This window comes from Rhipicephalus sanguineus, chromosome 9 (assembly GCF_013339695.2).
Source record: "Rhipicephalus sanguineus isolate Rsan-2018 chromosome 9, BIME_Rsan_1.4, whole genome shotgun sequence".
In the NCBI taxonomy this organism is placed as follows: Eukaryota; Metazoa; Arthropoda; class Arachnida; order Ixodida; family Ixodidae; genus Rhipicephalus; species Rhipicephalus sanguineus.
Window position 1 is genome coordinate 77,270,573 of NC_051184.2, and position 16,554 is coordinate 77,287,126.

At 49.8% G+C, this 16,554-nt stretch overlaps 1 protein-coding gene across 3 annotated transcripts in view; it reads right to left on the reverse strand.

Moving 5' to 3' along the window:
- LOC119405343 (transcriptional activator protein Pur-beta) overlaps positions 1-16,554 on the reverse strand; it is a 119,923-nt gene that overhangs the window by 54,212 nt on the left and 49,157 nt on the right. The window contains exons 2-3 of one of the 3 annotated variants that reach the window (XM_049419261.1): positions 9,738-9,868; positions 5,361-5,463 (exon numbers count right to left, since the gene is read on the reverse strand). The exons of 1 other annotated variant lie outside the window; for it this stretch is intronic. In XM_049419261.1, coding sequence (XP_049275218.1) covers positions 5,361-5,463; positions 9,738-9,868 — 234 coding nt within the window. The remainder of the gene's footprint in view (positions 1-5,360; positions 5,464-9,737; positions 9,869-16,554) is intronic. One more of the 3 variants, XM_049419260.1, reaches the window with a different exon arrangement.

A 16,554-nucleotide genomic window follows, 5' to 3' on the forward strand; every position in this document is an offset into this window, starting at 1 on the left:
AGCGCGCAGAGTAAGCGAGTAACCCCCCGAACAGTGTGCCGCGGTACAGGGAAGGTCAGTGCACCCGCTTTTGGCAGATGCACACAGCATGCCAGAAAGGGAAAAGATGCAGCTGTCGTCGCTGTTGTACGAGTACGACGCGATTTTCACTGACCGCCCGGGCCGCACTACGCTGGTCAAGCCACCAATCGACACGGGTGACGCACGACCTTGGAAATGCAATCCCCGACGATTAGCTTGGCTAAGCGGAAAGCACTTGACGCCGCCTTGGACGAACTCATCGACACAGCGTGGTCGAAAGGTCAAACAGCCCATGGGGTTTCCCGGTGGTTCTAGTTCCAAAGGAAGGCTGATACATATCGCCTTTGTGTAGACTACCGCAGGCTGAATGAGGTTACGAAGAAGGACGCATACCCTCTTCCATCCATTTCATCGTTAGTATCCAACCTAGGCGGGGCGAAGTACTTTACGACGCTCGATGCTAGTCGCGGATATTTTCAGGTCGAAATGGACCGAGCGGGACAGAGAGAAGTCAGCTTTCACATGCCACAGGGGACTTTTTCAATTCAGGGAGATGTCTTTTGGCTTGGTGGGGGCTCCCGCTACTTATCAGAGGCTAATGGACCAGTTCTGGGAGATGCAAAGTGGCAGCACGCCCTCGCCTATCTAGACGACATAGTGGTTTACTCGAAAACGTTCGATGAGCACTTGGCGCCACTTAAGAGACGTTCTAGAAAGGCTGAGGTCTGCGGGCATCACTCTGAACCCGAACAAAGCTCAGATAGCGGCGACCCGAATAACATTGTTGGGATTCACGCTTGACGAGGGTCGCATTTTGCCGGATAAGGGGTAAGCTTGAAGCGATAGTCAGCTATCCGTCGCCGAAAGACATCGGCGAGCTGAGGCGCTTTCTGGGGATGGCGAACTTCTATCGCCAATTCATTCCAGACTGCGCGGCAGTGCAGGCGCCTTTGACAAAGCTCTTGAGGAAAGGCGAGCGTTGGGCTTGGGGTCAAGAGCAGGAGGCCGCACTGCGTCGCCTCACTAAGTTGCTGGCTAACACGGCTGAACTGCAGCTACCCGATTTGAACAGGGAGTTTGTGATTCAAACAGACGCAAGCGACCTGGGCTTAGGAGCAATTTTGCTTCAGGAGCATGGAGGTGCCCTCCGACCGATTGCGTTCGCGAGCCGTTCGTTAACGCCGGCGGAGAGGAACTACTCGGTAACAGAGAAAGAGTGTCTCGCGATAGTTTTCGCTCTCCGTAAGTTGACTATTACATCGACGGAGTGGCGTTTGTTATTGAGACGGACCACATGGCGCTCACGTGGTTGAGGCGCTTGAACGAACCAAGCGGCCGCCTGGCTCGTTGGGCATTGCTTCTGCAGCGTTACGACTTCACCGTACGCTACCGCAAGGGCAAGAACAATGCGGCGGCCGACGCACTATCGCGTGCTCCAGTCCGTCACGAGACTGACCCGGAACGGACTGTGAGCGAGACACTCGAAGTAGCGCTAACGGAAACAGTAGAACAAACGTCAGTTCAAGGCACGAGCGTGAACCACGTAGAGGCTGTTGTTAGCGCGGGGATTGTTTTCAGCAGAAGGGAGCTGTTAGAAGCTCAGCAGAAAGATCCGTTTTGTCGAAAGGTGTTCGACGGGCTCCGGGAGCCGGGTGGCGAGGCCACCGCGCACACGGGGGCAGCTGGTATTGCTGTCGGTGCGGAGCGCTCGGCAACAGCTGGTAATGCTGTGAGCGCGCTGGATTCTTATCTGCTGGATTCTGATGGCGTCCTGCTGAGGTACATCCCATCCGACGATGACACAAGTGAGTCATTCAAGGTCGTTATACCGCGCAAGTTGAGAGGAGCACTGCTTCGCTACTTTCATGACTCGTGCATTGCTGGGCATGCGAGCGGCCCTAAGACTTATGCTAAGTTGTGTCGCCTCGCTACCTGGCCAGGCATGAAGCGGGATGTGATTCGTTACGCCCCGTTCATGCCACGTGTGCCAAAGCGTCAAGCCCCGAGGCGGACGACCGCCCGGCCTCATGCAGCCGATCAACAGCCAGACTCCCTGGCAAATCGCGGCATGTGACGTAATGGGACCGTACCCCACAACTCCTAGCAGAAACAATTCTTGCTGGTGATCACGGATCACTTCACTAAGTGGGTAGAAACTTTCCCCCTTAGAAAGCTGACGGCTCGTGTGATCTTGGATAAGTTGATGGAGGTTTTCACCAGGTTTGGTTTCCCTGAGCAGTTGATAACAGACAACGCGTCTTATTTTACTGCGAAGGTGTTTGTTGACACGTGCGCCGCGCTTGGCATTAAGCACAAGAAAAACAACCACCTACCATGCACAGTCGAACCCCACGGAACGAGTCAATCGCAACATCAAGCACATGCTTGTCGCGTTCTCTGAAAGGCACAAGGACTGGGATACCTACCTTCCAGAGATCGGGTTTGCGTTGCGATCGACTGTGAACCGCTCGACTGGGTATGCGCCTTCTTTTCTAAACCTGGGAGAGAACTGCCGAATCCGATGGAGACTGTACTCGCGGATCGCAGTGGAGTGCCAGTGGCGTCATCAGCACGAGCTGAATACGCAGCGCAGTTGCGCGAGAAGCTAGCGGAAGTTTTACGTAAAGCACGCAGTAATCTCGGCACTGCTAGGGCACAACAGAAGGCGCAGTACGACCGCTCGCATCGGAACGTACACTACGAAGTGGGCGATCTGGTGCTGCGACGCCATCATGTTCTTAGCGACGCTAGCAAACAGTTTGCAGCCTCGCTGGCACCGAAATGGTCCGGGCCGTACCGAGTGCGAGAGAAGGTTTCCTCGCTTGTTTATCGGCTCGCGAACATGAAAGGCAAACCGAGCGGCGGACCAGTGCACGTATGCGACTTGAAACGTTACGTGTCACGGGAGGAGCATGGGGACGACTATCAGTCCCCCTCCGAGCCGCGGCCGGCGGCTGGGAACGCTCGAAACCGAGTGAAGAGCCCTGAGCCGCGGTACTTCTTGCGAAACAGGCGGAGACAACTCTGCATGTTGGATGAGCAAAAGGGAAATAGGTGCCGCCGGGACGGCTTGGAGAGGAGACCGCCTCCTCACGGCGAGCCCACACCCACTTTACGTCGTCGTTGTCGCAGCCCCACCACCACCGGCAAGCATCGCCATGGACGCCTGACTGGAGATCGACCGGTACATCACGCCGCCACTTCCACGCTACCCCATCGCCTCACCGCCCGGCCTCCACACAAGAGGCCCGAAGACCAACGCCAACCGAACTGGGAGAGCCAGCTGCCTGGGGGCCGCAGCCACCAGGACGTGCCAGGGTTGTGTGGACACCCCGATGGCCTATGCTCCCTCAAGGCCACGGCGCAGCACGCCGAAAACCCCGAGCCCCGCCAGACCGGAGGAGCCCGAACCATGCTGGAGAGGCCTTATGGAATGAAACGCTTCGCTGACTCGCTCCTCTCAATCACCACCAACGACCAGAGAGGCGGGGCCCAAGGAGGCGCGGTCCGGACCACGGGGCGGGAGGAGCAGGCCAGACCTACCGCAGCAGTGACGGCGGAGGCGACGACTGGGGAAGCCATGACGCAAGTGGACACGGCAGCGAAGACTGCAACGAGGCCGGTGGTGGCTACTTCGGAGGCACCGGCGACGCCAGTGGGGGCACCGGCGACACCCACGGCAGAGGGCCGACCGCAGGAGGGCACGGACCTGGACCGATCCATCCTAGCCTTTCTCGATGAGGAATAACAAAATATTACCTCATGGTGCAGTCTCTGTCGTCCGAGGGCTTTCTTAAGGGAGGAGGATGTGGGAGAGCACGCGAGCCCATTTCCTTTCCTTAAGGCAGGCGCGATCGGGAACTGACAGCGGGAGCGAAGGAACCACTAGGAGAGAAGCACAGTCGCCCTTTCCGGACAACCCCTTCTTTCCCGCTACTCCTCGCGCTAATCCTCGCATCCCGGCTCGCGGGAAAGGGAACTCGCCCTGCGAGGGAATCAACCCTCGCGGTGGGGAGGGACACGGGAGGTGAACAAAACTGCCGACCAGGCAGAGAGACGCTCTCTCGTGCCCTGCTGACCTACGAAGGAACATCTCACCGCCCCGAGACCCGCGAGCCGATCATCGACCGAAGGTGTAAGCCATACCCTTTGTTTTTCTACGAGAGCGGACTATCCCTCTACGCGACATTTACGCGTTATTGCTAACGTAGCAATAAAGTGTTGTTTGTTGTGCTAGCCTGTTGCCTTATTCGCCCGAACCCGTCGTAGCTGCGATGACGCGCGCTACGGGAAGGGGACGTTGACACGGTACGACTATTTGCGGCTGGGACCGGAGCTAGGCTTCTGCACCAGCCGTACGTAGAGCGGACACCCCCCTCAACATCAAGTTAACATTTGCCTTTAGTGTCTCTTTAAAACTTGAGTGGTCATGAGTACAGAGGCATCAACTATAATTCTTCCTTCTGGGCCTCTCTCGGCGTGTAGTCAAATGAAGTGGCATCTCATGGGAAAACAGCACCACTGTATCAAATATCCGTAATTTATTTACAGTAGACTAAGTAAATGAAATCTGTTAAACAGAATGGCTGCTTAAATGGAACGAATTCCTCTAATATGATAGGTTTCATACTTGGTTTCTGAACCCTTGTTCATTTATCAGGAAATGGAACTCTTGTAAAACGAAACATATTTTCCTGGTCCCTTCAGGTTCCACTTATGGGAGTCTACTGTACGTGTACTTAAGGTGAAAGTCTTAGATGCCTCATCAAGCACGAAAATTGACCGAAGGCCGTGTCGGCGTCCCACGTCGGTGATGTCAACACAAGTGATGCATAAAATCATCATCATGTGATGACGTCACCATGACGTCACAGATTGCCAAAACGTGTCATGTGACATCATGACACATCTCGATCTCACGTGATTTCACCATGACACCATGATGACGTCGCTATGATGTCATGATGATGTCCCCACATGGCATCGTCACTTGATGAAAGGTGGGCCGATCACAGAGGCAATGCAAAACCAGGTGACGTGCAGAAAGCTTGCAATGCCTCCGATCCTTGAGGCACTGTGAAACCACATCAGGTGCAGAAAGCTTTTGGAGGGGGGTGGGGGACGATCAATACACCACTGGGAAGAAAAAGCAGGGGAAGATAGCTTTCTCCTTCAAGTTGTTTTCGGCGTAAGGCACACTGCGAGTTTTTTCTTACACCGTAATAGTGGCAAGCCATCCCTCGGTTACTTCATTGTATCTGTTAATTCGTTATATGGAGGGTCACCTTTATTTACATGAAATACAAAGCCCTTCAAAACCGGCGAGGAGCCAAACTCACCCAGGGAGGCGTACAGTTCGCTGAAGGATGTCAGGTGGTCCCTGAACTCAGCGGCTGTTGACATGGCGAGGAGGAGGCGACTTTTCCTACCCACTACCCCAACCTGCAACACATTTCATCAAGGAACGCTTTAAGGAACAAATATGAACAAAGTTATCACTAGCTGGAACATAAGTTTGTTTACATATTATTAACCTTTAAATAAAGGTGAGAATAACATCCTATTCTATTCAGTGCTCCATTCAAGTACATGCTGATATAGTATTCGCAAGTGCAAATAATTTCAAACATTCTTGGGCCACACTGAATGGTCAAATGTACATGTTTGAACACGAAACTGAAGTGAAAATGTGATACACTTCACACAGGCCAAAGCAGTCATAAAGCTGTCTCCACCAGGTGCTTTAAATTTAGCTTTTAAATGCGAAGCATTTCTTAGTGAACCAAAGGAACTTTGATCGTCTCTTTCTTTCTGTGTGCGTGTCTGTCTAGCGGCTTTGCCAAAAGAGCGAGTCATGCCAGTTCCTTTCTTCCTTGCTGAGATCGAGGAGAGGGGAAGGTACGCTGCTTGTGTGACTCTTTTTCAATTGAGCAGGAACACGTGGTTTGAAGACTGGACACAGCCCAAGCGGGTGCGGTCGTCTTGAATGAACGCTGCCTTCAACCAGACTCTGGCTCTTTCCCGTTGTTGCCGGCATGCACTTGGATAATCAAGGGGCTGTCGACACATCCCTAACTGACGCCGCGAATAAAAGTCCCGTTCAAGCTGGAATCGAACCCAGGCCTCCTGCGTGGCAGCCAAGTACACAACCACTGAGCCACGCAAGTGCTTCAACCTGCTTCGGAGAAAGACGCTATACAAGCATCATGTTGGGGAAATGTCAAATGTGGTTGCAGTGTTAGCTATCTGCTTTTATAACAGTATAAATAACATTACATATGTACTCCTATGACTCCGCAAGCTATTGTCCAGCGTTGCTTGACCCCGAAGGAGGACGCCATTGACAGCTAGTTATGACATGCAATGCACATCACTGTAACACTGTGCACACTTCATTCAACAAAACTAACATCTGTGCTCAAACGTGAATGCTGATGTTACGTGAGACCATAAGCTACCCTTTGTAGCGCCAATGCAGTCAACGTGCCTGGTAAGCCCCCCAGCTGCACACAACTACACAATTTACACACAAACGTCGATCCGCCTGTTAACACTTAGTTAAAAGCCCAAAAATGGCAGCAAAGCCAGCTGCTCGCTGAGTGCTTCGCATGAAATGGATTTCCACAATGTGTGGCCTCTGCCTGAATCTTTTTCCTAATGTGATCAATGAGTGGAACGGACTGCAGGACACTATACTGCAACTAACATGATCTCCAAACAAAATTAAGATCAAATGCTTCAGTCGAATCGACACGATATCAGTTAAGGGAATCTGTTGAGAGACAATGATATCGGCAAGCATGGATGTCAGTCATCGGTAATGTGATCGCCGGCAAAACGCGTGATGTTTGATGCATGAGTGATAAATTCCACCGTTATCGCCGGGGGTCGAGTCTGCTCCAGAATAAACTCTGCTACTCATGCCGCGCTTGCGATCTTATCAGAACAGTCTAAAATAATTTATAAGTATTGCACACATTGTGGCAGGGTTCGCACCGAGTGGTCGTAACAGCTTTTGAGCGTGAAACCCGATCACATCAAAAATAAGAGAACAAGCGCATGTGGCAATATTCTACTGGAGCAAAGATGTTATGAAACAAGCCTAGCTTTGAGGCACGCAGCCTTTCATTGTACAAGCCTAACTCGGAGGAAGACACTGTTTCGAGCCGTGGTCTGCATGTGGATCAATGCAAGCCACTGGACACGCAGAAGGTTCAGTGTGAGGTCGTTGGTACCTTTACCCAAGCAGACAGGGACGTACAAGCCAAGGTTCGGACAAAAGCATTTGGCAAACTTTTCTGCGTGCATAAATCTCGCCCACAAAGTGCTGATGCAAACGTATAGCTCTGTATGCACTTCACAGCAATGAAAAGCATTGCGATTCCGCTTGCCGACGAAAGCAAAGTCACAGTTACTCTCGACCACTCGGTGTACCAGTAATTGAAAGAGATGCTGGCAGGTTCTAAACCAATACCGAAGAGTACACGAAGACCCAATAGAAGAGGTTCAAATGAAGCTGCCAAAGATGCTTCCCAAAGTCTCTGACAAGGTGCCACCATGAAAGTGACGGTTGTAACAATACAAATCTACCCTAACGGTACAGTGCCAGCCGCGTATGGCGTATCGGATATCCATAAGAGTGGAATGCTGCAATAGTTAACGAAGAATTTTAACCCCTTGTGGTCCATTGTCGGCCCCGCCCCGACAATGCGACACGGCCGCAGCGGTACGTGGTCAGGCACAGCTGGACAAGTTCTTTCGCGGTTGATACCCACGATCGTTTTCTCACTACATTACGCGTCATCCGTGAAGGAGTAAGTAAACTACTTTTACTTAAGCTTTCAGTCTTTTACTTTCAGACCAGAACGGGCGGAAGGTGGGAAAGGCTTTCGGACCGCAAAGGGTTAAAGGGGTTCTGAACCACTTTTCCAAGTAATCATCGAATGAGCTCAATATAAGAATTTATTGCCTTACAAATTGACTGCTGTAAAAAATTTCTTGAAGCCGTCAAGCACAAATGGAGTTACAGGGGTCTGTCACACTGTTCAAGCGATTTCTCTCGTCTCGCCAAGCGTGCTGGAAGCTACACAGAGAGGGATGGCATGGGGGAAAGAAGTCACATCAGCGTGCGTCCTTGAATGCACGTGGTGAAACAAAATCGCCCTATCTGTGTGCAAGTGCAGGGGCTGTGTAATGTTAGCAGGCTGTGCAGAAAAGCACTGGCACGTGGCGGCACCCTGTGGCAAGAAGCGCATCTGATCCAAACGCCATTCTTCATTTATATCGGCAAACGTTAGCACACAGCCACTGAGACGTACAGTTTGCTTCACACGCCGTACAAATTTAAGATCGGTAATCTCCCTGGACAGATACTGCTCGATGGGTGTCTTATAGTGCTATTTCCGAAGCCTCAAAGTGTTGGAAAATTCTATAAGCGATTAAATTACTCACACTCACCCAGATAAATTACTCTGGTCAGGAACAGCGATCGCGTAACATTTAGGCTAGCATTTATGATCGGGCATCACATGAGACAGCCATATTTTTGAGGTAAACTCTAAGCAAATGCTGGCTTCACATCTCCTACTTGGACCGTGTGAAAGCTTCCTTTCCAGAATTTTTTTTCTAACCTCCTTGGTCATTAGCACTTGAAACGACAGGGTGCGAGAGCCCAAATGAACAGTAAACAGCAATGCCGGCAGGCATATGGCCGTCCAATCCTTAATCGGACCAAGTTTTTATCGCGATCTGGGGACAGTTGGGAAAGGAAGATCCTCGAAGCATTTTAAATTGTGCACGTGGGAGGCACGTGCATTACCTGTGTGTCAGTGGCATTCGCGGAAAAAAGAGATTGCCTTTGTGTGGCATTAGAGGCTCCGTGACATCACAACTGGCGATATTGTTTTTTTTTTCATGTATAAGCATTCACGTTTCTTCCAATAAAATTCAATTGATAGATTGTGCATGTCAGTTGTCACTGTTTCCTCCTGGTCCTCGTGTTTTTTGCACGGCGTATTCATTAACCCTTTGCGGTCTGTTGTCGGGCAGCGCCCGACAACGCAACACGGCCGTAGCGGTCCGCTGTCGGGCCCCGCCCGACAAGGGTGTTCGTGGTTTAAATTTTGCTGTTTTCTCACCGCGAGTCGCGCGCATTTTTTGTATACATGAAGGGCCATCTCTTGAGGAATAAGTGAGCTTTGTTTGTTGAGGTTTTACTTTTTTGACACTAGGGTGCAGCACTATGATCAGCACGGGGCCTAGAGCGTACCCACTCGCGCGCGCGGTTCGCTGAGAAGCATGCCACGTTTTCACCGCGTGCGTTTTACGGCGGTGCTTTTAGCGAAAGCGAGGATGACTTTAGTGAGGAAGAGAATTACGTGCCTCCATCAGACAGTGATGACAGTGATTCGACAGAAGTGAGTGACGAAGACGACGACGGCGGCGGTGGAAACCTGCAGTAATAACCCTGGCCTGCACACAGGGGAATGCTTTGAGCGGTATCATACGTTGCCCAAATATCACTAAAAGAGTTGCCTGCAGAATGCAGGAGCAAAAATAAATATCCTGTGCGTTTCTCTTCCACAGCTTGTGTTTTTATTCGCGGCGCCAGAAACTGGCGAAATAGTTTCGGACCGCTAGAGCCGGAAAGTGGGTAAAGGTTTTGGACCGCAAAGGGTTAAGTTTGTCTAAACATGGCCACTGGTGCGTTCACGTACCTGTTGCACCTCGGCCACCTTGATAAAGCGGCCCCGCCGGTTCTGCTTGACGTCCAGGTAGAACCTCTTGGACTGGATCTGGAGCATCTTAGTGGCCAGTTCCTGCTCGCCCTGCGACATGAGCTGTCCTCCTGCAAATAACATAATTCATTCGTCATTCGGACGTAGATTTGCTCATAATAACTGAACTACTGCTCTAGAGACGGTTCAGAACAACTCTGCATGTTTTATTTGCACTGATTACAGTCACTCAGTAACTACCATGAAATCAAACTTTTTCCCTCCCATCATTGCCATTAGTACTCGGAAAAGTGTTGCATACTGCTTTGTTCTATACTGTTCTATAAAATGTACAATCTTTCTGCATTACACAACTGCTTCATCCCTCAACCGTTTCCTGTAGCCCCTCGCACAGACCATAGAGTTTGCTAAAATTAACTAGAGGGGACTCTGGCGCTGCGATCGTTCAGCCACCATGGGAATGATGGGTAGTACACGGATTCGCCTAATCTTCGTGCTTTTGGGCTTCGAACGCACTTGTGGCTTTGTTTATTGCTATGTTTTGGTTTTCTTTCGGATAAAAGAATGGATCGTTGTGAACTTCGTGACCAGATTTGAATCGGTGAGGCTAAAGAAGTTAAAGTGGTGAAGTGGAACTGCTGACTTTTGCTGAACTTCGTTTTGCGACAAAGCGGATGCAGGCGACGCGGAGCCAAACGGAGCCGAAAGAACGAAGTTTAGACAAATCCGTGTACTACCCATGATTCCCATGCTGGCTGAAGCGCGATGCATTGCAGCTCCCATAGACACTAGCGCCAGAGTTCCCTCTAGTAAGTATTGTAGGAAACTCTATGGCACAGACCACCATCACAAAGTCCGATTCGTTTCATGCAATGCAGCGTACTTCCATAAATCGTTTCTGCCATGCCCCTCATTAACTTCCCACAGTGATTGTAGACATTAACGATTATGAGTAGTTCTGAAATGCAACACATAAAATTATGTACTCAAGTTCTATTTAATTTATTGTCTCAACTGTCTTTTTTCCCCCAATTTATTTTTCTGCGCTTTTACCGCTCCCCCTCTGTAATGACTCTGGCCCCGAGGTGAACCTCTTTTCACCGAGCCAGGAAGAAGCACACACATTTGAACTAGACACAGCAGTAAAAGTTGATAATATAATAATATCTGGGGTTTCATGTCCCAAAACCAATGTATGATTATGAGAGACGCCGTAGTGGAGGGCTCCGGAAATTTCGACCAGCTGTGGTTCTTTAACGTGCACCTCAATCTAAGTACAAGGGCCTCAAACATTTTTGCCTTAATTGAAAATGCAGCCGCCGTGGCCGGGATTCGATCCCGCGACCTTCGGGTCAGCAGTCGAGCGCCATAACCACTAGACCACCCTGGCGGGGCAGTAAAAGTTTGGAAGTTGTCATCTTTCCACAGCGAGCGATAGCACGAGTGTACAGTTCCAGGTTGCATATCAGTCTCTTTGCATGTCATCAGAAGTTCCGCACATAGAAAATTTGAATAAATTTCATACTATGGTTTTTCCACGTTTTACATAATTGTCATCTGGACTTGTAAGTGCATTACAGGATAAATATGTAAGCCCATACATTTTTTTTCACTATATTGTAATATTAGGACATCAATCACCAATAAATGCACATATGTCTTTGGTATGTCCCTTCAGAGACGACCAGTGGATGTTCAAAACAGTACATACTACGGACATCCACTCTGGACGTTAGGAAACAACCACGTGGGACACAGATTTTTGCAGTACGGCCCATGAATGTCCGTTTCACACGTCCGACCGGACAGACATTTCGACATATAATGGACATCTGACAAATATCCGTAGTAACTTACGGACTCCAGTGTGCTACCTCTTTTTTATTCTTCTTTCATGATGTTTCTATGCCTCTGTTTTTGTGATGTGTTATTATTGTTATCTACGCCTTCAACGACTACTGTTGTATCAATCTGATCCCTGCCTTTTGCTCCATCAATATTGTTACTGTGCGATGTACCGTAACGACATACCTCAAATGTGATGGAGGCGAGATGTTGATTTACTAGATATTTACAACGGCGTATCGGCTGCCAGAAAAGGTGGCTGAGGAGCCCCACGTGCAAGCACTTCACGCCCACTCGTCTTCATCTTCGGAGAGCATCGCACTAGGTCATGTCTATAGTGCACTGCAACAATATTCCGTTCTATTCCTCCAGCATCTCTTGCTTCATGTACTGTTTACCAGCTCACGCTTCCATCCACATTGAAACCCAGAACACCTGCAAGAGATTAGGCGATGTCTGCCGCCACCATTTGGGAGCGCAAGCAACTTGGATGCGATGTTTTGTTACGAAACCGATGCCAAGCAAGTGCACCAACACAACGAACACGATGAAAGGAATATCCCAATTAATAGTATTATTGCACCCAATGAGGCATACTTATTGTTAAAGGGAGTGTGCTCTTGAGGGAGCACATTTTTGGCAGCGAGGATATTGTGACTCCGTTTGCCGTGTAGTTGTGCAGAGAACAGAGTTGGCCACGAGCACGTCCAGAGGGGTGGTAGTTTGTTACACAAGCCATGCTGGGCGTTTGCTGAATGAACTGTTGAGAAAATCCAGTACCTCGGCAAAGAGACACACTGGATTTCAAAGTACACAGTCCCTGTCCAGGAGTGGGTACTGTCAAATACGCCTTTTTTTACAGCGCAAACGCCCTTCCCTTAGTGGGAAAGTCACGAAATGTTCTGGTAGGGTCTACGTAGAGAACGTGGCCGAGCAAGCAAGGGTCTCAACACCCGCCAGATGGCGTACCTATGCTCGCTTCCACTCGTTAGTCAGCACATGCCACTAGAGCCACTGCACCCCCCCCCCCCACAAATACACATAACAGCACTGGCCCTCAACCAAGCCACAGAATCCCTCCCCCCCCCTCCTCCCCCACCGCTACGCAACGCGGGTTTGTACCTCCCAAAACAAAATCCTGCCGACGCCCATGACCCTGACACTCTCATTATCAAAGCATCCTCTACTGGCACTGTTCCCGAGTCACGTGATCGCAGCGTGGCGACGACAGCGCCGCGGTGCAGCTGACGTCACAAATAAGCGACGGGATATCGAGCGCTACCACCGCAGCATCGGCGTGTCGAGGCGCCAGGCGAGACTGACGATGAACAAAGAGCGAAGAGAAATAAAGAAAGGAAAAAAAAAGCAGTGGACAGGGTGGGGGAAGAGGCTGTTAACGCCAACGGAGCGTAAATATAGCGGTCCAATCGGCGACCGTGTCGACCCAGGAGGAAAAGGTCAAGCAACGCATTGAGGCAACGTGGAGTGAGCGAGCACGCGCCCACTGTAGTCGGCCATCGGCTGGCCGTTGCGCGATTCTATCGCGTCGCTTGCCGTCCAGCCACTCCGAAAACAGCCGCAAAGGTAGCACGCAAACGTGCAACACCGAGCCAGCTAGGATTCAAGTTCAAATGTATCACCACGGGATATGGAAATGCCACTCCGGCATACGCGCTGAAATGGCAGCGCTTGCCTTCGTGTGTGTCAGAGTGCGCTCTATCACCAACTGCCCGGTCAAACACAATGCTGAAATGGCACCTAATGGTGAAAAAGACGACAAGGCTGTTGTTGTGGGGCTGAGTTTGGAGCTGCCCTGTTGGTTTGCTCCAGACTCAGCCTCACAACAACTTTGTCGTCTTTCTTCGTTAGGTGCCATATCAGCGCCCGTGCCGCAGTGGCATTTCCATACCCGTGACGTCATCTAGGCTTTTTCGCGCCAAAACAACGATAAGATCGTGGAGCGCGCCGTAGTGAGAAACCCAGGATTAATTGTTACCACCTGGCACGACAATTATCAGTTACACCTTTTTTTTGTTTGTTTGTTTGTTTGTGTGTGTGTCTAATGAAGGGCCAAGCCCTCCGGAACTAGAAGGTGCACTGGTAAGCATGGGTGCGCCATTATGAGTTAATTACGACATATTTTTAAAAGCTGGTTTCGGTTCCTACTGAACCCTAACGTCACGACACGGTATGAGCTTCTCGTCACGTGCTGCGCGCGCGAGATATCGTGACGTTTCCACGGCAGCGCCCGACTGCCAGAACATGGACGAGCGTCTGCAAAGTTACACCGAAATCGTTGAAAATTATCGGCGACTTCGCAGAGTGGTGCCAGCACCGGATAAAAGCCTGAACAATAGGGAGGCAGTCGCATGGCGGCGTCTGCAACAGGGGCGGCGCCAGTGGGGGGTTTGGGGGGGGGCTCCAGCCCCCCCCCCCCAAATTTCCGCCTGCCCCCCCTTTGCCCCCCCCCCCCCAAGAGCAAGCATAGTCAAAATACAATGCATATGTTCCCAGCCTCTCAGCCCCCCTGAAGGAACCCACTTGTCGTGGGTGCCCCCCCAGTAAAAAAATCCTGGCGCCGCCCATGGTCTGCAAGCTGGCAATTTTGTAAATCCGGTCTGGGCATATCATGTTCAGAAAGATGATAGGCCAAACGATAGGTGCAAGCACTGCGGGGCGAGAGGGACCCTCGACCACATAATCTGGGAAGTGTGGTAGCTCCCCAGGGGCTAAATCAAATATCAATTGTAGAGAGGCCTGGGAAGCCCCGCTGCGGAGCGAGGAACCCGCTTCACAGCAACAAGCCATCCGCCTGGCGCAAGAAGCCGCGAGGAGTCAAGACCTCTTCGCCTGCTTCTAATCGCGGAGGTGGTAGAGCATCGGACGCGTTATTCGAAGGTCGCAGGTTCGGTCCCTGCCGGCGGCAGGTTATCTTTTCGTCCACTTTACTTTCTTCACATGTATATTCTAAATACTACAAATAACACCCCCTATGCTTTCCTTGGCATTATTGTCTGTTAGTTCTCATCAATATTGTGTCTAACAAAGAAAACGAGCCCTTAAGATTCATCTTGTTTCCTATATATATATAAAGGTGTGTGTGTGAAAGTAAGTCACAGTGAAAAACGTAACATTCATTCTGAGCTTTCGGCATTTATCAAAAATCTTTGATAAAGGCCTGTCCCCGGCCGAAAGCTCAGAATAAATGCTATTATGCTTTTCACTATGACTTCCTTTTATATATATGAACCAATAGCCAGGAATATTCTTTTGAAAACACACACACACACATATATGCGTACAGTAAACGAAATATAGCGGTTCTTTAATTATAAAAGAAAAAAAAATACAACGTGAGGCGAAATTTCTCTTCCTTAATCCATATCACATTTTAATTAACAAGCCAATCGCGATCCACCGAGTTTGCGAGAAAGGCCTCCTGTCAAGTATTTAGCAAGCCTGCCCCCCATCGGTCGTCGCTTCTCAGATAAACGAATGCTCTCGCTGTCAAATTAATATATTACCACCCACGAAAAAGAACGCGTGCCTAGTTCATATTAAAAAGAAAATTATTTGATGGCGACGATGGAAACATGTTATCTAAAGACTGCACTCTGGATAAAATGCCTGCAACGATGAGTAACAAAGCCTTGTCTTGCACCTAATAAAGGTATATCCAGATAAAAGAGCTGCGCGAAGACGCATTCACTGTCCAAAGAGTTCATTGCACTGGCGTACCCAAGGGAGCCGGGGGATTGGGTGGTTCAAACACTCCCGAAATCTCAATTTTCCATGTGCATATATAAACGCACGAACATACACAAAGTATGGTTGAACCCCCCCCCCCCTCCCACTCGAAAAAATTTCTGGCTACGCGGCTGGTTCATTGAACTTTTTAACATCTAAGTAATCTTTATTGAAGGCACCATCGTGAACACGAGGTGTATATATATATATATATATATATATATATATATATATATATATATATATATATATATATATATATATATGGGTATGAAGATGGATGGGTCCGGTAGGACAGGTGATTGTATACAAGAATTCACGTACAACCGGAACGTTATATATATATATATATATATATATATATATATATATATATATATATATATATATATAAATAACCTCCAGCATGGGAGAAATATTACCGAATAAATAGCCAATCCAACAGCTAATTAGATTTACATTATATGGAGGCAAACGACACGCTAGAAAAGTCGGAGGGAGCCCACTCAACTCAAATCCAACGGTACTTTAATCCTAGCTCTTTTCAATCGGGGAGAGCTCTAATCCTCGCGCAAGCCGCGTTTAATTTGTACTGCTCGCCTCGTATGATTGATTGGCCGCTTTTCCTCCCTCGTCATCTGGCGTACAAGCCGCAGGGGGACCGCGCCGCGGTCGTTTATACATCACGGGCCCCCGTTTTACTTTAGAGCGCAAGCTGTTGTAACGCAATAGACACCGATTTCGGAGGCGTAGTTGTCCGCCGCAAGCAGCTGTCACAGAGGGGGAAAAGAAGGGGGAAGACCAAGGTTCGAGCGGGAATCGAACCCAGGCACTCTGCGTGGCAAGCAAGTATTCTACTACAGAGTCACGCCCGTGCCTCAAACGTTTCTTTTTTCTTTTTGAAAAAGAAACTATGCAGGCGTGATGTAGGGCAAAGAATCGCGTTATCAGCTGCACTACTGCGTGGCAGGAAAGCAAAATCAGACCAGGTGTCATGCAATGTCTTCGTGCACGTGGCCTTGACTGGGACGAAGGAAAAGGCCTTGGTGGGTGCGACCTTGACTGGTCGAGTCCAACGCAAAGGCCTACTGTATGTGACCTTGACTGGCCGTCTCCGAGGCAAGGGCCTTACGTGCGAGCTCTGGCTGTGTCAAATGCCTTCTTACATGTGAGCTTCTCCCTGGTTGTGTCCAGCGCAAAAGCC